This window comes from Betta splendens, chromosome 21 (assembly GCF_900634795.4).
Source record: "Betta splendens chromosome 21, fBetSpl5.4, whole genome shotgun sequence".
Classification (NCBI taxonomy): domain Eukaryota; kingdom Metazoa; phylum Chordata; class Actinopteri; order Anabantiformes; family Osphronemidae; genus Betta; species Betta splendens.
Window position 1 is genome coordinate 11,770,670 of NC_040899.1, and position 23,271 is coordinate 11,793,940.

The 23,271-nt window shown below is 40.9% G+C and overlaps 2 protein-coding genes across 8 annotated transcripts; both read right to left on the bottom strand.

The window, feature by feature from the left end:
• Positions 1-2,125: 2,125 nt before the first annotated feature.
• On the bottom strand, positions 2,126-5,085 carry tpt1 (tumor protein, translationally-controlled 1). The gene is made up of 6 exons (XM_029136391.3): positions 4,929-5,085; positions 4,211-4,284; positions 3,210-3,397; positions 2,977-3,082; positions 2,678-2,794; positions 2,126-2,541 (listed from the first exon to the last, which is right to left on the bottom strand). The coding sequence occupies exons 1-6, from the start codon at positions 4,954-4,956 to the stop codon at positions 2,539-2,541; spliced, it is 516 nt and encodes a 171-aa protein (XP_028992224.1). The 5' UTR covers positions 4,957-5,085; the 3' UTR covers positions 2,126-2,538.
• Positions 5,086-6,369: 1,284 nt separating this feature from the next.
• Positions 6,370-22,609, bottom strand: LOC114847070 (alsin-like). 7 transcript variants are annotated; one of them, XM_055504840.1, is made up of 41 exons: positions 22,253-22,602; positions 21,527-21,681; positions 21,214-21,374; positions 20,919-21,143; positions 20,589-20,779; positions 20,397-20,429; positions 20,111-20,311; positions 19,736-19,854; positions 19,390-19,625; positions 19,040-19,127; positions 18,615-18,796; positions 17,751-17,919; positions 17,276-17,372; positions 17,073-17,150; positions 16,664-16,888; positions 16,327-16,498; positions 15,923-16,118; positions 15,732-15,797; positions 15,469-15,628; positions 15,227-15,358; positions 14,962-15,090; positions 14,663-14,686; positions 13,608-13,678; positions 12,968-13,034; positions 12,665-12,846; positions 12,424-12,489; positions 12,174-12,272; positions 11,750-11,914; positions 11,462-11,573; positions 11,132-11,209; positions 10,820-10,956; positions 10,482-10,634; positions 10,273-10,387; positions 9,941-10,098; positions 9,429-9,527; positions 9,101-9,283; positions 8,870-8,915; positions 8,712-8,773; positions 8,290-8,439; positions 7,879-7,975; positions 6,370-7,758 (listed from the first exon to the last, which is right to left on the bottom strand). In XM_055504840.1, the coding sequence occupies exons 2-41, from the start codon at positions 21,544-21,546 to the stop codon at positions 7,720-7,722; spliced, it is 4,983 nt and encodes a 1,660-aa protein (XP_055360815.1). In that variant the 5' UTR covers positions 21,547-21,681; positions 22,253-22,602; the 3' UTR covers positions 6,370-7,719. The 7 variants fall into 7 exon arrangements, with proteins under 7 accessions (XP_055360815.1, XP_055360816.1, XP_055360814.1 ...); XM_055504841.1 differs by having other exon boundaries at positions 9,101-9,280; positions 10,482-10,637; positions 22,253-22,598; XM_055504839.1 differs by having other exon boundaries at positions 10,482-10,637; positions 22,253-22,597.
• Positions 22,610-23,271: the final 662 nt, after the last annotated feature.

A 23,271-nucleotide genomic window follows, 5' to 3' on the forward strand; every position in this document is an offset into this window, starting at 1 on the left:
CGCCGAACCTTTCTGTCCAAATTAAACATTTCGACCTGGTCCTTTTGAAGGAGCAAATGTGTGAAGATGTCTTCAGTATGTTTTCCTGGCTTTGGCTCTTCCTGTTGCTTGCGTGCGCACACACACACACACACACACACATCTCTCACAGGACGATTTTCAGCAACGTGATGAGACTTGATCTCCTCTTTCTGTTCTTCCTCTGCACTGTTTTGTATTCTCTGCATGTCTGCCTTACTTTCCCTCATCCTCTCTGCAGACAGACACAGCTGAGATGTCGGCAATGGACCAAAATGTGTGCGTTAGAAGCGCTGCCAACCCGAACCCGCTGACCTCCAGCTCTGACGGGGCCTCAGCTCTTTTCCTACTCATTCAGGCACGGGTGGAAACGCTGTGATATACAAATGGTTTAATCAGTTCAATTGACTGTTCTCACCCCAGGGTTTAGTGCTAAGTAAGCAGCATGAATGTGGACGTGGAGGCTGAAAATGTCACAAGCAAAGCTTAATTCAGTCTTTATTTAACTATTGGGGCCGATGAAATGACGATCGAGCCCAAAAGATCAGCGATCCACAGTCTCAAAAACAGCAAAACAGTGGGGACCAATCGATGCGCCTGCGATGACCTTCACTCTGAAGCAGCCAGCGGTGCTTTTGTTATGTTTGGACACAGACGGAAGTGAAACGTCTAAAACACAAAGTTACGAGTGTGTTTTCAGCTGCAGCTTTAACTCGGCTCCTAAAAGGTCACACGTGCCAAAAGCAGCTTCTTCGCTCTCGTCTGCCTGTGGTTTTCCAAAACAAAAGCCAGCAGGTTTTCATATTTTTTTATAAACAGCAACATCTATAATTTTCTACCAGCATGTTCAGCCAAATTAAAATGAGACCAACATGGAACTTTGAGCTCAAACATCGCGTTGTCACGCGCTGAATTACAGCATCTGTAAATTAAAGCGCAGCCACATACTTGGTTTCTTAATCATGCAACACGTGGTTCTCATTGAAGTGCTGCCAGATTATCTCCCAGGAATGTTTGACCCTAAATGTCCCTAAATGCCTAAGAATAAACTGACTTTGTGCTGTTTTATTCTGGGATCTCATTAAACATCCAGCAGTGATACAAGTGTATGGACTTCTGCCGCACAGGTAAGAATTACGAGAGTAATGTAAAATTAATCACGAGGGTCTCGTGTTACAGCACAGGTGCAAAAGCAGGAAGCCACTCAGGCAGGAGTCATAATTAAGGTTGCTTCGATTACACCCTGACAGATGGCATGGGGAACTTTTTATGACAACACTGCAGACGGTGTTGGTAGTTCCACACAGCAGTTATAACGATGCTGCTAATTGTCAGTTCATTGGCAGGTGAAAGAAGCGTGTTGACCAGTGCAGCTTTTTAAAAAGGATATGACTCCCCCTTGTGTTCACATTTGGAAATGTGAGGGTCAGCCATGTCGTCCACTGTGAAGGATGGCATACCGTAAAACAGAGGGAAAGCCTGCATTAGATAAGAGGCCTTTTAAATACGGTGCAGTTATACCACCATCACAAAAGAAAGGCAGGTCAGTAAAGCATGTGCAGGGTCCTGGGCTTTATCCACAGCTCCGGTTAAAGGTCCATCCTGCCTTTGAGTATTTCATATGTTGTACCTAAAAGACGGTGTCACTGACATTAAGTGGCTTTGATATTTTGGAACTGACAACCATAAACTGGAGATCAATTCTCCCTATAAGAAGCACATTTTTATTCCATTGGCAAAAATATTTAATACTGTATATCACAGCGGAAGATGCAAGAACTGAACAATACTGAGTAGTGAGTTGGTCCCCAGTCCCAAGACTGTAGGAACTATTTTGCTGAACATGGAGACCACAGCTGTTGGAACACGAGTATAAAAGGTCTGCAATTACATTTAAATTTGCTTTCCCTTAAACATTAAAGGTATTAAAAATCAAATCTTAATTTTAATTTCAGAATTTTTTGCTCAAGAAAACTAAACCTACCAGGTGTAATTAGCAACCATTTGTTTTTAAACGTAATGCGTTAGGACCAGTAATTTAAAATTCAACCTAGGTTTATAAAGTGTAAACCTTTAAAAGTTCAACATACCACAAAACAAAAAAAGGTCCAAGTGGTGGTACGAGGCTTTATTTAAAGTCTTCCTTGTAGATGGAATTTTTACTGAATGCAACCGTAAAGATGTCTGAGGAAGTCAACTTGCATTGATTGTTTTTAAAAGTGAAACGGAAGGAAAAATTTTTGTGTTGGAATTTCACTCCATGTCCTGCAACTTCTTTTCAATTGTGGAAAAAATAAACCTGCCAATCCCGGGGACAAAAAATTTGGACAGTTAAAACCATTTCAGCAACCAGTCATGTTTGGTTCATCCAGCGTTGTTTGATGCCGTGATGCAAATATGTAGGCGACTGTACAAGAAGGTTTCTGTTCAGTTATGATGCTAAATAGTGCTCCCCTGTCTGCAAATGGAGCCTTTTGAGAAGCAGCAGCCAGTTGAGAAGCAAAATGTAGTTCCAGGTAGTTACTGAAAGAAAAAAAGAAATGCATGTTAATATTCCAATGAACATTAACTAGATGAAAACTAAATTATTCTGTCAGTTAAATAAACGTGACGTGTGTGTCCTCTAAAATGTGTTTATTGGATTCAGTTGAATACTTACACATTTCTCCTCCAATAGACCATCTTTGAAGAAAAGCATGAACGGTGTGATGCCATCCTCACGGTAGTCCAGCAGTCCCACCATGCCCTCTGGATTCATGGACTCTCCTGTGAAGAACTGCAAAAGAGCAAAACGCAACAATGAGAGACTGCAACATTGAGATCTCAGGAACAGCAGGCTTTCAGACTTAAAGAACTGAGGCCACCATCTCCTAACATTGAGGAGGTCCCTAAAAAACAGTCTCAACGGAACATTTTTGAAATATGAGCATGCACAGTCTGCGTGAACTGTACTGTTACCTCGTAGTTCTTGAGGTTTCCAACAATCTTCTTAATCACAGCTGGGACACCAGTCATAAATGGCGCTACTCTGTCTGGATTGGTCTCTTCCAGCTTGGCCTTAAGTCTGGAAATGAACACAATAAAAATTTGCATGCATCAGATTGTGTTGCGCACCACACGCAAAATGACCCCAATGCCCAGGATTCCCGCCTCCAATAGTTCGCCAAACAGCATTCAAGAGAGATACTTACGCCTTCATGTAATCCTTAATGTGTGCCATGTACGCTTTCTTGTCAAAGGCAGGAGTCTCCTTCAGGTTGTGGTTAAGAATAATGTCCACGCCACGAGAAACAGAAGCCTCATTAGACTCACTGGCTTCCTCGGCAGAGGCATTGGCTGAAATTAAGGAGTCGTCAAAACCCTCTGACCTGACGACAGTCTGGATAGAAAGCAAGAGACACCTCATCAGTAAACGAGATGTGATAAGTGAAGTTGAGAATGCTGCTCAACACCCTGAATCTATAATCCAAGCATACGATAGGAGATCGCAGCAGCAGTATTCAGCAGCAACGGAATACAATAATTCTTTATAAACTCTTAAACAATACTAAAAAAAATACATACATGTACACTATAGTGAAGCAGGGCTAGTTGGTTTAGCATACCATTTCATCTAAATTAAGATCTGACTGACTAAACTAAAAAACATGACTGAGCAGCAATGTTACCGAGCACAGATTCTAAATTTATACTCAGTAGGAGCACATTAACAGAGCAGCCAGGCTGTTTCATAGTTAGGTGAGCTGCTGTGAATGCCATGACTCATTATTTTGTCATCCTCGTTGTAGTATGACTCACCAATCACACTCAAGGCACAAAACAAGCGCTGGTCACATGACTTTTAAAGTTTTATCTTCACTCAAAGCAGTGGATAAAGTGGCGGTGAAGGGGTAAAAAATTCAGCTCAATTAAAGTTTACCACTATTACGTGAGCCCTTTCTCTAAAGAAAAATAAAATATGGAGGCCTAAGAACGTCTAGTTGGCCCCAACGAAACCTGAGACAAAGCTGCCCAACATGCTTTTACAGAGTGAATACTGAAAACTGTCTTCGTGGCAACAGAGTTGATTGGTCGATTTGACCAAAACTTCCACTTACCTAGAAGTGTAAACAACAGCGGCGAAGCAAATATCTATGTAGTGGCTAAAATCTGATTAAATAATCTATTGTGATGAATAGTAAATATAACTTGCCGTCCCCTCGACTTCAAAGAAGAATCCGCAGTCAGATTCCTTGTACTTGAAGGCGTCTGAGAACATCTCATCACCTGAAATTGGGAAACATGGTTACGACACTTGAACAAAGCAACTCTTCGGGTTCCAGATGCGCCACTGCCCGAAAACTTCAAACGCACAAAAATCGTTATGAAACAAATCTTAGCACAAAGACAAAAAGCACATTTGATAAAGGGCTACTGCTGACTACTAAAATGTACCAGTCGAGAGTGTTCCAATAAAGAAAGCAGAGCTAACGGCTACATGATGCCTAAAGGCCACATACACACCACGTTACTTTATGATGACTGGCGCTAACTGCTACATTAGCACAAACGCTTCACCACAATCACGTTTCCCGGTTATGAAACAAAATAACCCAACTGTGTAAACGGTTGTTTCGGTTTGGTGCTTTTATCGACGTTACTGGTACTCGGCAGATGGGCAAACGAGACGTTTTCGGCAGGCATCAGCATCGCCGGTTAGCCAACAGGGTGGCTAACACTCGGCAGATAAGTTCCAACATTCCTGTTGGCCAATTAGCATCCTGCTAGCTTCTGGGGCTAGCTTCGAAAGTGCAGTAACACGAGTTAGCTGGCTAGCCTGGTCAACTGTGGAATAACGTAATAACGGAACCAAATATTCACGGCCACTGAAAGATTGTTAAAAGACCAAAGAAAAACTGAAGGCAATTTACCGCTGATGACGTCCCTGAAGATGATCATTTTGCTGGTTGAGTGTTAGTTCTTCCACAGACAGAGTACAGGCCTGCCGCCCCAACAGCACCGCAGAGGTAAAAGACCGATCAGGCCGCGCGGCGGTGGATTTACACGCAGCTGACGTCACAGAGTTTAACTCTGAAACTAGGCTATACTGCCACCTGTGCGTAGTGGCCGCAAGTGGTACCGCACCCTTAAATCAACGAACTTTTCTCTTATTACTGTTGCGTCGACTGCTTTAAATTCCTTTCATTATGTTCAAAAAAATAAAATAGTTTAAGATAATAAAACCTTTAAAAGATCACATATATATAAGGTAAATATTTTTACCATTCATATAGTGTTATATCAAAACTTAGGAGACCATTTGAGAGAATAAACCCAATTTATTTCCCTGTTTTAAATTGGCACATTAATGCAATTTTAACATTTAACAATCAAAACCAGCTTGGTATTTTAAAATTTGTCCCATAATCATTACTTTATATAAACCCTAAAGGATTTATACAAAAATAGACTAAATAGCCAAAACTCAAAGTCTGACATCTCCAATAAATTCCAGTTTTACAAGCTTTAAGCCTAATAATTATACATTGTGTATATATTTAGTTATTATTTCAGTAACATCGTACAGAACAGGTTTCCTCATTTAAATCTCAAAAGAAAAAAGACAGTACATTAAAAACTACAGGAAATGTGTAGTTTGATATAAACGTATAAAACTTATATTCGATCCTATTTTGTTCGTTGCTCAACCTTAGAGGATACGCTTGTATTTAAATGAAGGAAAAACAACGGTCAATCAAACTCTGGGGTTCATCTACTGCAAAAAATGAGTAACAAATCTAGTACAAGCACATTTCAGTAACTATAATAAGCGCTAATTTGGCAAATATGCATTGCGTCCCGCAGTTCAACCTGAGCATTCACTGTCAGTAACATAATGGCAGTTCATCCTGTACCTTGAATGCTACTCTGTAGTAGTTCTGACACTGCCTGCTTTACCTAAACAAGTATAAATATCAAAACACTTTATGATCAAGGCATTCCTTAGTATTGCATATAATATTAGTGGAGGTCAAGAGGGACATAATTTGGAATTTATGCAGGATATTCTGCTTATTCTGAGACAACGGAGTGTTTTAGCAGAAATATTATTACCTAATAGTAAATAAATAAAATGTATAATTTATAACTCATCTAAAAGGGCTCTACACTCTCACGCACAACAATCTGACAGTACTGTATGACTGTAATAAATGTTATATCTGAAGATGTACAGAAATGGAAAGGGAGGCAATGTACTATATTGTTGCTTTCTAAGCTAACTAATTAGTAGGTAGGTAGGACAGTAGGTAAGTTAAAAAAAAAAATCAGCTTTAGTTGATTTTGTCCACAAAACCCCCAGAATTAATCAAACAATTTGTAGTTGTTTTATAGAATTATAAGCTAACACTTTAGTTAGTATAAACTGGCAGTGCAATAGTAAAACAATCTCTTGTCAGAGTCGTTTATCTTATGCTGAGTGACATAGAAAAATTAAATAGATTGCTACAAAGAGTAAAAGCTGTGTTTCCCTTATTAGGTATATTATATTAAATCAGGACAAAGTCATGTCCTGCTGCAGAATGTTACCTTCCTGCTGGTCAGTTTACATTGCACTACATATGCAGCTCATATTACATAGTGATATCAAACACAAATAGGTTGTGGTTAGTTCAGTACCACTCAGCATTTGGGTTTGCAGCACTGAAGGGCTTTGCATTTGAGATGTTTTGCCTTTCGAGTGCTTTCAGCTTTCTGACCTGGTGATCTGTTTTGGTTGCTGAGAAACTAATTCCAATCCAACATGAGGCAGCTTCTATTTTCATATAAAGAAACAACTTTGTAAATTGAATTATGTTGAAATGCAAAAAACTGTCATCCACTCTGCTCTATTATTATATTAAACTATATCTGTGTCTGATGTATATAATCAAATCTATCAAATGTTATATAGCCACAAATCAAAGTGCACAAACCGCTCGTTTTAAACAAATCAGTAGTTACCACATCCAGTTAAGTACCATCCCCCACTTCAAATGGTAGGTATGTGTAGGTCTAGATACATTTGCATATATTCTATATGTGAATTTACTGTGGAAAAAATACTTGCGTTCTTGTAACCTTATGATTTTACTAGAATGAAATATGTTGAAATAAAAAAATCCCAACTTTAAAAAGTTGCTATGACATTTTAAACATATTTACATTGTTCTTTCAGTTCAGACTGTAAATTCCCCTGGAATTGTGCTCATGTTACTTTGTCAGTGACATGCCTCCCTTTGCCTGGAGTTTTCTACATTCTCATAAAAAGCAGCTGAAAAATGTACAGTATAGCATGTAATGTATTATTTATATTTTCATGCACCTGTATAAAAGGTACTGAGTTGATGTATTACAGGTTATTAAAAACTGTAGCCATGCAGTTTCCAAACATGCCCTGAAGAGGGCAGTCTTTACCTTTGGAAATTGTTCTTAACAAAAACAAAAGAACCTGTGTGAAAGTGCTGTAACATACCAAAAGGACCAAGAGTGGACAATGTTTCAGATATAATTTCCCGTGTGTAACAAAAGGTGCAACTCCCTCATTCTTCTCCTTGTCCGCTTAGATTTCGAGTTCCCTGTCTGTGGACACCAGTAGAATGTCCATGTGTTCCAGCAGCTCTTCTATGTGCAGCACTGCATCTCCACTCTTGTGTCAATTGCAGGGCATCCTCATGTCTGGTCCTATGTCGTGGACTCACGTTGAATCTGAATGTAGCAGGCCTGCAGCAGACACACAGGAGCATATTGGAGAAAGCTTGGTATATGCAATACAATTTAGGTAAGAGCAGCAGTGAGTGCCTATAGAATGAAATTAGAAGCACTAATTTGGGCAGGTTCTACCTTCAGTGTTGTGAACATCAGTCCCAGTTCCCCAAACTGAAGATTAGGATCCATTAAATCTTCTATCAGACTGACCTCGGCTCCCAGGTTCCTGATCCTGGAGAGAACAGTTATGTCGCTGGCATCAACCAAATGGCTCAAAAAGTTTTTTTATTCTTTCAAACATGTAAGGAGTTGATATTCCAAAATTCAGCCTCATTAATTTTACAATGCTGCTGTCCAGTGGTGAAGACTCGGATTGACCCAAACCCATCTTTCAGAGTTCAGCGGTTTCCTGCCTTAGAGTTTTCCTATCCAGCTGCAACAATTTAACAAATTCCTTTTTTCATGGGTAAAATTAGTTGCAACTATTTGATGTTAATAATAACAGAGCCATACTCCTCTTAGCCTTGTACTGTAAGATTAACACACCTTGCTCTGAGCACCACATAAAGGAAAAGGGGGAGCAGGTCGTCCATGCACCACAAAAAAACACCATCCTGCATTGGTTTTACTTCCTGGGTCAGCTCCTCAAAAGTCTTCTGGATGACCAGGAGTTTGTCTGATGGAGTGAAGGTAGTGCTGAATGTGTAAGAAGACATGTGTTTTATTACTTAATTGAACGTCTTGAACACATGTCTGATTTTGTAATTGCATAATTAGTGTCATAATCCACTAATAATGTACCATCATGGGTAATCCTTGGATTTATTTCTGGCTAAATGTGATTCCTTACATGCTCTTATCGTATCATGATAAATATGGACATTAGTCCCATTGCTTTGAATTGAATTCCTTGTTGTATTCACAATCATCACATGTAAAATCAAGGTCACTGTAACCAGTTTTGGTACCTGATCTGCTGTAGTGTTTCTACAGCAGAGGTAAAGCAGGCATCTTTACTGCTGGACACAATCTGCAGAGGAATATGAGAAAATGGTAAAGTAGACATTATAATAAATGCAATTAATCTATGAGTCTATGAGAACTGCATGAGAGCTACATGTCTAACCTGCTTTTTCTCTCCCAGTATTGACATCCACACTGGCCAGAACTTCCTAAAAAACAGATAACAATCACAATCAACAATTTATATAATGCATTAGTAAAGCATGTCTGTGGGATGTAATTTTCAGTGAAAGAAAACATTGATGTATCTAATGTACACACTATCGAGACAGTTTCATTGTGGATTTATAAAGAGATGTGTGTTTATGTGCATATGCTACATGAACACACTCACTCCTGCACTGCCAGGAAGCTGAGGAGTGACTGGTCTGGCTGTTTGTTGAGCCGGAGGACACGCTCCCAGTACTGGGCCTCCTCCTGCTCTCCCTGCAGGCAGTACAGGGTGAAGAGAGGAGGGTAGAGCTGAGGGAGCAGCAGAGGGAGGAGCAGGGAGGGACAGCTCACCACCACAATACTGCTGAAAGGAACGTGGAGGAGAGAGACAGACCAGTGATTTAACCAACCTTTTGCAAAATAAATTCCTATCGGAGTCTGGTTTGAATGATGTCACGTTGTGGCCTCTGAATCTGCTCAGATACCTTCATGTGTTAGTTGATGCTCACCTTTGATCTGCTGCACTAAGGCTGCATCTGCTTTTGGATGCCTCGACAATGGCACCTGTGATAATGCCACCATCCTCTGGTAGCCCTGGAAACAGAAATCTGTAGACAAGGGAACACTGTATTTAACAAAGCTAGACATGATGCATCCTGTATCCTCACTTCCCCTTAGGTCTTTTCCCAACTCCCACATGAAACCTTTGTTGCTTTATTTTTGTTTCAGAACACAGAATTCTTCAAATGTTCATCCTCCAGTTTTTACTGATACACCCCTAATTTATGTGTTTGCTTAACAAATAACACTTTTTGATTCAACCCAGATGTGTCCTGTCATGAGTCTGAATTTACAGTCATTTTATAACAACATCTCTGAATCACTATTTTGCTTTAGCAAACATGGTGATTACACGGCGCTCTATTTTATATTCTGTTATCATTGCTGACAAGAAGGCCTCAAACTGAATAAGCTAAAGGTTCAGGTGTAGAGAGGTAAACACATCAGGGGTTTCATCTACCTGACAATCTTGTAGAAGTGTGTAAGGTAAGCCTGGACCTCCTGGACGGCCTGCATGAGAAGCCTGCGGTTGGATCCCACACCAACATAAGTCATCCTGTAGACTGTCACCAACGTTTCCACCAGCCAGCCCAGAGGGTGAATGGGGGTCTCGCATGCCTGATGCACAACCACAAGGAAAAATTAATATTCAAGTGTTAAGCTACCTAGTACATACTGAACTATGTTATTTGTTTGAATAATTCCTGCAAAAGGTCAACATCAAAAAGCATAATTTTTCTTTTTTTGGAAAAAAAACAATAGACAAAACTGAACAGTGTAGACACAGTTCACCTTAATGAGATATCTTCGTATATTGTCATAGTTTGCAGTAGTGACAGGTTCTCCGTGTTGGGGAATAAATTCCAAACACTCCAACACTTTGCTTTGAGATCTGCTGAGGTCTGGGCTACATACCCAGAATTGCAAAATTGCACATTAACTTAATAACATGCAACATCATGTTAAGAATGTTTATGTATGCATTTACGCGAGTGACCCACCTGTGTCGCCGTGCAGTTGTTATAGTAACAGCGATGTTCTCCCAGGCGGTGGTTCGCTCTCCGCTGCCAGCTGCCTCACAGCCCAGCCGGCGCCAGCATTCATCAAATACGCAGCCCCATCTCTGATCTGCAGGCACCACGTACTTACCCAGCCTGCTGCACACGAAAACACAAACACTTTAACAACATTATATTATGTATTTTTTCAAAGCACACAGATAAAATCACATTGATTTACAGACATTTCATTTTTTGTATACATACTAACATTACAACATATTTTGAGTTTTGAGTTACAGAATGATTCCATCTTATAGAGAATATGGAGTAATACTTACAACAGATTGTCTCTTTCTTTGTTGTTAATTTCATCTACGGCTGGTTTTGTGTATGTTCCAACTACTTTCAGCCCTGTGTTCCACTCTCCATTGAAGTGGCCATCCAAACAATCCCCGTTAGCCAGGGACAAAACACCCTGAGCACAAAGGAGGACAAAAGAGCTATTATCAAATTATGCTAAACAGCTTACAGTTGTGCAAGTCAGGTTTTTCAGGTGTAAAACAGTCTTTGCATGAGCCAGGGTTTTAGTATTATAGCACCACATGCCAGAGAGAATGATCACATTGGCACAGGAAACAGTTGTTTTCTACCTTCCCGTTGACAGTCCAGTCATCAGAAAACTCGCCATGCAAAGCGGTGTCATCATCTGACACCAGCAAGCCTGGACCCTAACAGAATTATTATTATTATTAATTTATATTTATTCAGTAAAAATTTGACGTTTGGTTTTAAATCAATAATATAAGCATTGTACAATAAGATCTGCAGCTGATTTAAGAAAAATAAAAGCTTGATGAATTAATGAACTAATGAAAATATGATTATAAATATTTATATATAATATTTTATTTCATCCCTCTGTACTTTACAACCCCTGACTGAGGACAGTCCATTATTTATATTGTGCTAGTTGAACTTACACTCATCTTGTTCTCTTTGAATGTCCCTTCATAGTAGACGCCACATTGGGTGACAACTGCAGCGCTGCCATGTCGCTGATCGTCCAGCCACAGTCCCATGTACTTCTCACCCCTGGGGAAAACCAAACAGCATCATGAACTACAGTAGTTACAACATGTGTTGTAAAAATGACACAACCTGGCAAAAGAAATACATAATTCAGTCTGGCTAAAATCAAAAGGTTTGAAGGAAGAATCCTGTGAGGAGGGAGTATGTTCCATAACCTGTAGAAGAGTCATTAATCAGACCTTGTGATGTCATCATAGACTCCATATCCCGTCTTCCTGTCTTGGACCCACTGGCCAATAAAAACACTGGAGGAAGTCCTGGCCAGTTTACCGGAGCTCAGCATGCCGTAACCGTGCCGCTGGTCATCAGAGAAACAGCCCTCGTAAACCTCACCACTGGAGTACCTGGGTAGGAGCAACATAATCATAAACAGATAGTGGCACCCTGCGGTACTGTGTGTAATATGTGCTAGGGGTCCACTGCAGGCCCAATTATTACATATACACTGAGATTAAATAATGTTTCCACCAGTTTGGTGAATGTCGTTTTCAAATAAATCAACCTTACACCAGACATAACTTTAGTGGTTCATGTGAGACTAATGATAATCACACAACCTCTGTGACTTATATACACTGTGACGCATATACACAGGATACTGACTTGTATTTGCCGAAACCATGAATCTTGCCGTCCCTCCACTGCCCCTGGTAGATGTCTGGTTTACTCATTAGTTTGTTTGGTATTTTACATTCGCCATAGCTGAAAAGACAATACGTAATAATAAAAATGTGTAAAAATGAGCAAGCTGACAATATTTAACCCTCTGATTAGAGATCCTAAACTGTTTCTTATTGTAAGGGAAGCCCAATTCTACTAGTTGTTTAATAATACAGCTATTTAATGCACAAACCCATTCTCCAGCCCATTCTTGAAGTTTCCACTATACCATCGTCCATCTGGCCAATTCATGGTCCCCCTGTAAAGACATTTTTTCCCCAGTATTGAAAGTTTAAACACATTTGCACTCTTTTATTTACATACACAATAACCCCTCATCCATAAGCAAACATGAATCAACAAACACTTGATTTGTGAAGGTGGAGATGAAGTAGACGCATCCAAACACAGAGTAAATCAACATGATGTCTAACCTGCCATGAAGTCGTCCTCCCAGCCAACCTCCAGTGTACTGGGCATCTTTACACCGTCCCTCTCCAGTAAATACGTAGGATGCTGTGCGGGACATCGCTGTCAACCCAGGTGATGAGCCTTGACCCCCACCACCACCCAGCACCTGATCGATGGCCTGGTTAAGGGATCGCAGCCACTTGTTCTACACAAGGAGAATAATGTCTCGCATGTGGGCTTTCCTACACATGACAACTCCAGTGGGACATACTTTATCAAATTATGTGTAGAAAACAAAGCTATAAAACTGTAAGCTATGAATGTACCTTCTCCTCTGGCGTTGAGGCTACAAGGATGAAACTCTCCTCTGGGCATGTAATTTTAATGGCACAGCTAAAGACACACAGTAGATGGACCATGATTATCATGATCAATGATCATCTGTATATTACATTTAAACAAAGAGTGATTCATAGAATGAAAATGTAAAAAAGAACTAATGTTAAAGTATGAACAGTAACAGTAACCATAAAAGTCTTAAATATATCAATTTTAAAGAAATAAAGGTTTTATAAATAGCCTGAAAAAGGTTTTTGCCATAATCTTAAACCACCAAAGCCAAATCTTCTAGACGTAAGAGGCTGGCTTAAAAGCAGCGAGTTCGTACAGAGGACACTGAGGAAGTTTGGTTCTCACTTGCTGTAATATGTGTCTGTGGGAAAAAGATTCCAGATTGGATGACACAATTTAAGGAGAGGTATGTTTTAGGTTTACTTAATGATTTGTCAGCCTCCCACACCCAGCTGTGGTATTTGCAGCTTAGTTGTCTATAGCATTATATTACTGCATTGTGCAAGTGGGTGTGAGTGAGATAACTCATGTTCATTAAGCATAGTGATAAACACCATTTATTTCCAGTAGTCACATTAGGTTTGTCATTCTCAACTTGGATTTGGAAAAACTCACAGTTCACTGCTGTTTTCAGTAAGTGGCTTCACCCACAGACAGGTCAATGAATAGACACGATGTGTGGAGAACTGCAGCGTGAGAGAGACAGCACCAGATTAGGCATTGTATAGTCGTGTTTCTGCATGTGAGTAGCCTGATTTAGCAAACATCACACAGAAATTACAAGCAGTCATCAGATTGATGAGAGAAGAAGTGAGAAAAGTCATTGCAGTTTTTTGGGATATTGGTAAATTCGGGAAGTTACACATAACACAACTGTAATCTCAGTTCAACTATGACTGCATTTGAGGAATCTTGGTTGAGATGAATGAGCTGCCACCGTGCTTCACTTCCCAATTCTAATAATCACACACTTCCTACACTGACCTCGACTGCATCAGAATGTCTCAACACCTCTTTTTGTTTTCTCTACAGTCTATACAAGCTGCTATTTAGGGAGGACACCTAAAAACGAGAAATCCTCAGATTTACTCCTTTCTGCCTTGTGCAATGTTATCTGGTTTAACTAAAAGTTTAATCAAAAGTACTGAAGCTTATTAACTGCTGAGAATCAAAGTGCTTTACACTGAGGCAATCAGAAAGTACAGGCAGAGGACGTGTCATCTTTCAGGAGCTGATTATGTGGTTGCGTTTTGAAATAGATGCTTCTTTAAGCCAGAGCTCAGCGGTGAGGTGCATTTTTTACTTGCATCTTTACAGGCTCTAACCTGCCAGGATCATGTCTGTTTTAACCAACGGCTGACAAACAAAACACATCTATACATGGAAACGCACACACAAACACACACAACATGCACTTTACAAGAACATGCATTAGATAAATAAAGGATAGAACATCTGCAGTGCTAAAAGGTTTGTTTCACACCTTAAGATAAAAACATTGTACATCAGTACTAAACGTTTACACAGTAATTAAACCTATATTTAGTTTATTTATTTGCATACATGTGCACCTATCAGGTCTGTGAGCAGTGAACCCAGACCAGCCCATCTATGCCGTCACAGCATAAAGCTCTTGGTGGTTAAACTGGGTGAACTGGAGTCATACTTACCAGACTCTGAGTGGGAAACGCACCCTGAGTGAACGAAAGACATAATGTGCACATTTAAACTTTGTCTGCACAACACAGTGGGTGTCCAGTAACTTCAGGAACAAGCGCGTCCCATGGAAGCTTTGGCTGATATGAGCAAGGCACAAAAGGGCATTTGGATTCTCCTGATGATATCAATGTAGCTGCAGATCATACAACTCTGTATCGTTCTGCCAAAGTCACTGGCAGAAAGTCATATTCGAACCAGAGTCTAGAGAGAAAATCATGAACTCACACTAACTACTAGGCTATATTGGTACCTGTGAGTGTACCAGGGCATCGTTGAACAGTATGAACCAGTGGTTGGAAAACCGCCCTGCGTTCTGCAGAGTCAGAGATCTGTTGTTGCTTTCACACACCAAACGGCGCTGTGGAAGGCGCAGAACCTCCTGAAGAACAAGCACACGTAGAAACATTAAATGTTTAACATGGAAGTAAAGATGTTGTCAAGATGTTCTCACCAATACTAAACAACAGAGACAAGAGAGTGCAAGTTATGATAAAAATGAACAGACTTTTACTCACAATACTTTTTCCTGAGTAGGTCTTCCAGAAGAGGAGGGTGGTTTCTGCCTCCTTCTTCTTCTTCAACAAGGACAAAGACAAAGACTCATACAGATTAGAGCCCTCATGGAGTGACTGGTACTCTATGGTTAACTGGGAACAGAAAGGAGAGAACAACAAGAAGAACATGAGCATTCACTTTGTTTGATACAAATACAGGACTGAATACAAAAATGTACAGCGAGAGGAGGTTTCCTCCTTACCACATCGTAACAGGCTGCCAATTTGAGTAGAACCCGACTGTACTGGTGGAGCTGCTGTAGAGGCCAGTACAACAGGAAACCTGGATCGCTGTCACCATTAATAGGTTGATCTGTACCACACAGCTGAGTAAGCAGGGTCTGCTGAGAGCCTAAAAACTCACTGGTCAGACAAGAAAAAAAGATAATTAGTTTACTGTTTACTTTATACTGTATACATGTTAAACTTGCTGTTCAGTATCTTCAGGACCAAGAAAAATGCTCACCGTGAGAGTTTATGAAGTGACTGGAATCCACCCATCACCTGAAAGTCGCCTACTGCAGAAAAATATCTGGAAAAGGGAGAATTTCTTACTTGTGTTGACATGGTGAGAGACATTCTGTAATTTTAAAAGAAGATTAAAAGTGTAAAACTGAAGGAAGAATTGTAAGAAAAGATGAACGACATGAACCTTACTCTTTATAAATGTCCCAGAAGTGCTCAGCGTGGGTCAAAAGCAGAAGGGAAGTGACGTTACGGCCCTGTGCTTCATGGAGGAAGTAGCTGAGTGAGGTGGAGTGTTGACCAACCAGGACACTCAGACGAACAAAATTCTCACAGAGAGAAAAGAAGAGATGTGTGCACGGTTCCCTTAAAGACGGACACAGACCCTCTGTGGAGGAGAATGCACACAGTCACCGGTGTGGATCTATGTGATCTGAGCATTACTCACACATAATTTGCAGTATTTTACATCTGTTACTGAGTTTCGTGTGTGTCCATTTCTGTCTAAGACGAATACATCAAAATTCAAAACCATGTACGTACACAGCAGCTAGGGCCAACGAGCAAACAAGGAGCCGGTGCAGAGACAGCCTCACCTCTGTTACGTAGTGGTGTGAGGAAGAGCTTTCTGACGCTGCTCAGCCAGCAGTAGAAGTGTCTTTCTCTAGAGGCCAGCTCATGAATAGCAGAGATGAAGCCCATGATGTTCTGGTCAGCCAACAACGCACTTCTCTGACCTCCGCTACACACACTGCTAATATAACCCATCTATACGCAGACACAAAGAGTATGAGTCATTAATACATTACCAATACCAAAACTATTCCCTTCATGGTCTTTTTTCTTCAAGTTTGATGATTCAGAAACAAATGTTCTCCGCATTTCCATGGATTTAACCAAATAATAAAACGAGAATGCTGAACATTCATTTACCTTCATGCAGAAAGGCAGCAGGGTTGGGGTGACTCTGTAACTCTCTGCCCTGCTGGGTGACCTCTGGTTAAACCTCTCCCTCTGCTGTGGTCTCTGACTCTGCTGTGACATTGGGTCTTGCTGACCGCAGTACAAGAGTACCGGCTGGACACAGTCTCCATCAGCCAGGAGGAGGGAGTGGCTCTGACCGGCTGACACATCCCAAATGCGGAGACCCTCAGATACCTGTAGTTGCACAAAGAGACAAAACACATTTACTAAAGGGTTACACTCATGCTTATAACTTTTTGAGAATGTTCTACAATGTTGCTGACTTCTTCTAAATACAGGCACAGATTATTAAAATGTATTTATACAAATATACACATATAGAATTTAAAGATAAGCATCTGGCCACTGATTTTTGTACCTTTGTCTGCTGAGGAACAGTTACAGGACTGTTGATGTGACCAAGCTGCCCACACATGTTGCTGCCCCATGAGTATACCTGCGACACACAACAGTATTATGTGTGCGCTCATGTATTTGTAAGGACAAAGATTACTTTGAAAACCTGACTGAATGAATGAATTTTATTTTCAAACAATTCTGCACTCTTAGCGTGCGTGTTACCTGGCACTGAGCTGTGAGGGCCAGTGAATGGTGTGATCCTGCAGCAACCTTAATCACTTCCTCACCTGTCAAAGACTTGATACACAGAGGCTGGAGTCTACACAAATACACACACAAATACACCAACTTAAAGCTATTCCACAGATATTATACTACAAAGCCAAAAGAAAACGTCTAAGTAAAAGCATTTTGAATTGTGGCTTTTGAAATCAGTTTCATGGTCAGTTTGTTTATAGTGCAATTCAGTATTGCACAAGGAACATGTGAACCACTGGGCAGAAGCAAAATGAGAAAACCACCCGTTTTGGACATAAACCTAAGCACAAATTCTCGATCATCCTCTTCTCACCATCCCTGAAAACCTTTTGTGAACTAAAGAATTACTTCCAGGATGTACAGTATTTTGACCCAAAGATTTGTTTAAATTTGTATTGTTTTGTAATATTTTCTGTCTTAGTGTATTGTGTGTTCATACCTGGCAAGCTGATCTCCATGGCCCAGTTGTCCCTCGGATCCGCGGCCCCAGCTCCACACTTCAGTCTCCAAAGATGGTAATCCTTCTTCTGCTTCCTCCGACGCTGCAGCCTGGTTTCGACCTGCAGAAGATGGCCTGCAGGCACAAGGCTGCCGTCGCCTTGGAGACCCTGTAAAAAAACATTAATTAAGTGTTTTATCAAACCATTTACAATCACATAATTATTGTACATAAATCCACTTTGTAGCGAGGTGTTAGACTCTCTCCACAAAGCGTTAATTCTTAAACTAGTGAAACTTTCGTTGGCCAGAAAACAAGAAGCTTAGTCTGTCTGCGTCGACAAATTACTCATAAAGATCAAAATCTGTCTCCCTGCGAACGCTTTTTGCATTTCACACAATGTTTTATTTAACCCGTTTAGTTTATACTATATGATTTAAATGTGTCTGAACCCATTCTGCTCTTTACTGTGTGATTATTTACATTTCCTTCTGCTAATGGTTAAGTGCTGCATTGTCTCAACAAACAACATTTTTACCTCAAGGTAAGTATAACATAAGATGCTGTGATGTGACTTATCTGGCTAAAGATCTTGACAAGTCAATTATTGGTCAGCATGCTGCAGTGAAAGGTGAACATTAGCAGAAACGTTTTTGTCATTTCGTCTCTTCTCCCTTTTTAGCAATGCAGCAATTCTAGTGGAGTTAATGCTGTGAACACTTTTTTCCAATCTGCATGCCGAGTTAAGCAAACTGCCTCCTGGCTTAACACCTAAAGCGCAGGATATCAATCTTCTTGTCTCATTCTTGGCAAGTTATATTTCCTGTTCATAGAGTGAAGCTGTTCACACCCTACCACTCCTACCATGGGTGGGTGTTCCAGGCAGTGAACGTCTCCTGTTTGCCGCTGCTATCCCCTTCTGGTTTAAATTTGTGAGACTGGAGCTTTTCTGACCCTGCAGCGGCTTTTTCTCTGCCTGCAGACAAAGACGAACTTCTTCCAAACCCAGTGGGGAGGAGGAGTACGGGCCAGATGTGCCACTGTTACTGCAGGAAAGAAGGTCAAAGATAGATCTGAAAATACACTATAGGTGAGGGAAGAAAGGTAAAGTAAATAAAATAAAACTTCCTATACTCTATTTCACTCATATGGTGATAAGGTAAAGAAGAATCAATCAAACATTGTCTAGATTGTTTAAACTGAAGCTTGTTAAAATATACTTTAATATATTAACTTTATTTTTACTTTAAAGACTGACATTCTTTAATGTCAACAACATTTGGTCTTACTTGTTGATTTCACTCTTGTCTGGCAACTCATCCTTGTAACTGGATGTGAGCAAATCTGTGGAAGCAGTTGAGGAAACACAGCTATCATCTGGAGAAAAATGGGGAGGGAGAGAAATAAACAGTTACAAACAGTTACAATTTACAATAGAAAAATTACAGTTACAATAGAAAAATTATTAAGAATAAATGTCAAAAGATAAATGCATGTACAAAAATAAAAGATGCAAACTGCTATGGATAAATAAAAATGTCTCTCTATAATCACAACAAAGTATTACCAACAAACAAAAGAAAGGGATAAAAGTAATAACACATTCATCTCTGAACAAATGAACAGATACAGCCCTAACCTGAAGTGTGACTGCTCAGTGAGTCAGTGTCCCCTGATGCAGTGGTATGTTGTGTCTCTAGTGGGTGAGTAGAGAGTTTCTGAAGGAGGTTGTGAAGCTCAATCTCAGCAGCAAACGATGAGTTTTTATTGACTCTCCAGGCTGACAGTGGGTGGGACTTGGGGATGCCGTCTGTCTCAGTTAACATGTGAGCTTGTTCATGGGGTTCAGGAATGGAGCTAACTGCAGGATCTTTCCTGTTTGTAACAAACAAAAACCAAGGCGAGGAAAACAGAAAAAAACATTACTTATTACTATTTAAAAAAGATGGACCAAAGGGAGACTCACGGGTTAAACTATACTGTACTGTTTGGTTGTGGACTTGCTGCCTTCTATAAAAGGACATGAACCGGCTCTGTGGCTGCCGACAGCTGACTTTCCCCCTGGCGGGAGACTTCGTCTGGGGCCTCTTCTCCTGGGACAAGACTGGGAATGCAAACCAGACACAGGCATCATGCAGTGTTGACAACAAAACCTCCTAGAACAGCATAGATACCCACAGAAATAACAGCATGACGAGGAGCTATAGCTGATAAAAAAGTCTCCAGACCCTAAAGGCAACATGGCACCAGATCACAAGACAACAAACGTAATTCTGTAAATCTTCAAATCTGGACTTTACAGGATGTTCAGAGCGCCTATAATATGTTAGGATAATATTGTTTTTATTTTCATTTATTACCTTCCCTTTCATTACTACACTCAGCTCCACCCCCAGTGGACAAAAGTGAAGATCATCAGCTGTAACCAACTCATCCCTCTCTGTCACTGAACAGTGAGGCGACTGGCTCTGCTCTCTCTTCACAAGAGGACTCTGGGTTTTGTAGTTCTGTGGAGGTAAACAGCGAACCACGGCCAGGCTGTGGTAGGCACCACAGGCCACCTGCAGGGAATTAAAAAACATGGTATCGATGGAAGTGAAACGCAGTATTTCAAATGCGGACGTGAATATATAGAAATGAAACTACCTGGATTACATGTCTCCCAGCCAAGTGCTCAACCTACCAAAAGAAAATTATACATTTTGATTTACTGGAAAAGATTAGTATTTAACAGAGATAACAGCATTCACGCACACCCAAACAAACTAATCAATATCCTAAATACATTTTGGTTGTCAACATCTTACTTATTCTAAATGCCACCTCACACAAACCTACCTTCTGTGGTCTCCACACAGGAAAAGCATTAGTGACCAAGCCGAGCTGGCAGCCACTGCCCCAAGCCCACAACTCATTCTTGGATGACAGAGCCAGGCTGTGTTCCCGTCCACAGGCCAAATCCGTCACCCTAACAAAAGCGGGAGGAACCACCTCATTGTCCACAACGCTGACAGGGCACGGCTCTGGAACTGACACCAAGAATATCAGAGTTTATAAGCTGCTTATCACAAAATTAAAAAAACATGAGAGAAAGAAAGGTAGGATAGAACAATGAGAAACAGCTTTCAGAAAATAAAGTGAGGTGCTATAGGGGGGATGATGACCAACCAGTGATGTTGGTGACTGTGTCCTTGTCAGTCAGCCCGCACTGTCCTGCAGTGTTTTCACCCCACATGTAGACGTTGCCCTGTTCGCTCAGAGCTCCGCAGTGGAAGCCACCGGCAGCCACGCGAATTACCAGCTTCTCCTGCAGAGAGCTCTCCAGCAGCGGAGCAGATAATGGGATGGTCAGATCCTTCCATAACAGCTCTCCAAAAGAGTACACCTGCCCACCTGGAAGGGGACAATTAGTAGAAGCACGAAGGGCAAATAAGAAACTGTTTCTAATGTAAACTGATCTCACCCTGTGTAAGCAGGAGTCCGTGACGCTCTCCCAGTGCTGCCTGCACAACAGGTCTGGACAGCAGCACTCTTTCTGGACCGATCTGCTCACTGAGACCTGCTGACTCCCAGAAGTGGAAAAGTCCCCGTTGTGGAGCTGTGGAGGCCTGTGTGTCTGCACAGCTGCAGTAATACATGTAAATACACATAAATGGACATATAAATCAAATACTGGTTTACAGGTGGATTTAGTTCTCAAGTAGAAAGTTAAGACATGATGTCATGAAGGCAGAAACAGTTCAAATGATCAAATGTTTGAATAAGTATGTGTTCACCTCTCTTCTCTGTTTTCCATCACTTCAGACTCTTTATGCTGCTGGACACTGACGGCATTTTCCCAAAGCTGTTTGTCGTCTGTTTACCCTCCCAATAAATCACTCTGTAGAAAATATGTATCTGGTGTCCTGGTGAGTTCATCTGGCCTCAGGCGCTTGTCAAAAGAAAATTAAAAAAATATATACACCTCATTCCTTGACTTGAAGTTGAGTGTCACGTGCGCAATAAAGCATTAGTTCTTCAAAGCGGTTTTAGAAGTGGACGAATAAGCGCCCGTATCCCTTTCAGCTAAACTGCCCATTAATTCTGTATTAAACAGCTTCTAATGGCTCCAGTGAGTCGCTTTCCGTTAATCCGTGCTGGACTCATATGATCTGTAATGACACTGATGAGGTGCTACAGCACTGTAATGCTCATTAGGGCGCCTAAAGAGTTTTATAATAAGCTCCGCTAAATATTACTGGCGTTACTGTATCGATGGAAACGCACATCGAACTGAGCGTACGTTAATCCCCTCCAAAGCCATTTATCTTTACAGTGTGGCCAATTACCCAACATGTCATGTTATGTCACCGACTAAAAACACAAACCACCCCGTTCCCACGTACATCTGTGTTCAGCGAAACGTCGAAGTCTCGTGTCGCGGCTACATTAAAGGGCAACGCTAATAACCAGGAAAGTTGGCTAGTTCTGCCGATGCTAACTGGAGAAGCTAAAAAACTTACCAACTCGGGAGAAAAGTCCCGGACACGTGAGCGGCGCCGAAGCTGTGTAAACCTGGACCAGGCCGTGTAGCTGTCACAACAGAAACACGGCGCTATGACGTTTTAATGGACTGAAATCAGAGCAGCGCAGTGGGAGCAGAAGTTGTCGCTGCTACTGTGTGACGTTATTGGGAGGCAGCGGGGATGCGATGGCATCCGAGCAGGGACAAACATCGCGGAGCGCGGAGCGCGGAGCGAGAAGCGACAGGCTCCGGCTGTCTCCGGCCCCACTGCTGCAGTCTGACTTTGAATTCATCTTTATCAACGCTTCAGTTCACACGACGTCACATGAATTCACTAAGTGACTTGTCGCATTCCCCTCAAGCACAGTTTTTGTTTTAGATTCGTTGCACCATTGCATGACCCCAAACAACAAGTTAGTTTTTTTCATTACTGTGTCTGAATAAAGATGATTGACAAAAAAGTCGCAGCACATTTTTAATTAACCGTCACCACTACTTCAATTGTCTTAATAAGATTAAATATGCAACTTTAAATAGAGGTTTGTGCTGACAACAGCAGGGACAGAAATCCCAACTGCCAAAGCTGTGTTTAGTTGAGATATTAAATAGTCTTTAATTTGATTCATCCATGTGGGTACTGTTTTCTGTCAATATTATTCATCTATCTTCTTCTTTTTTTCTTTCCCTTTCTTTCACCCCTGTTCGTGATCAGCTCTTGTTTGCCGTTTTAGTGTTTTCTATATAAAAGTGTCCTGCAGGTTTTGGCTCAGACTTTTATTGCCTCCAGTAAAACAGGAAAATAAAGTGAAAAAAGCAACAAGGGCAGGGAACCCGTAGAGGGAAAGATAGTTTCTAGTTTCATATATTTGCCTTCTTGGAGCTGGACATTAAAGCTTTGGGGGTCTTTTATGTAGCATGGGGTATTTTTTATTTTGCTGATCTAATACTCATGTTGCCATCAAAAACTCACAGTTGTGTTATAAAATATCTACTCTTAATCTTAATCTTAAAACATAT

Bases quoted from the DNA above. Each gene is read 5' to 3' on its own strand.
- LOC114847070 (XM_055504839.1), bottom strand. From the start codon at position 21,546: ATGGAAAACAGAGAAGAGAG. The intron at 17,920-18,614 runs GTAGGAGTGGTA...GTTTTTTTACAG, and splicing joins GCCTGGAACACCCACCCATG to GGTCTCCAAGGCGACGGCAG. The intron at 7,976-8,289 runs GTGTGTTAATCT...TGTTCTCTCCAG, and splicing joins TATGTGGTGCTCAGAGCAAG to GATCAGGAACCTGGGAGCCG.
- tpt1 (XM_029136391.3), bottom strand. From the start codon at position 4,956: ATGATCATCTTCAGGGACGTCATCAGCG. The intron at 3,398-4,210 runs GCAAGTTATATT...CTTTCTATCCAG, and splicing joins TCTTTGAAGTCGAGGGGACG to ACTGTCGTCAGGTCAGAGGG. The intron at 2,795-2,976 runs GTAACAGTACAG...GCTCTTTTGCAG, and splicing joins GAAACCTCAAGAACTACGAG to TTCTTCACAGGAGAGTCCAT.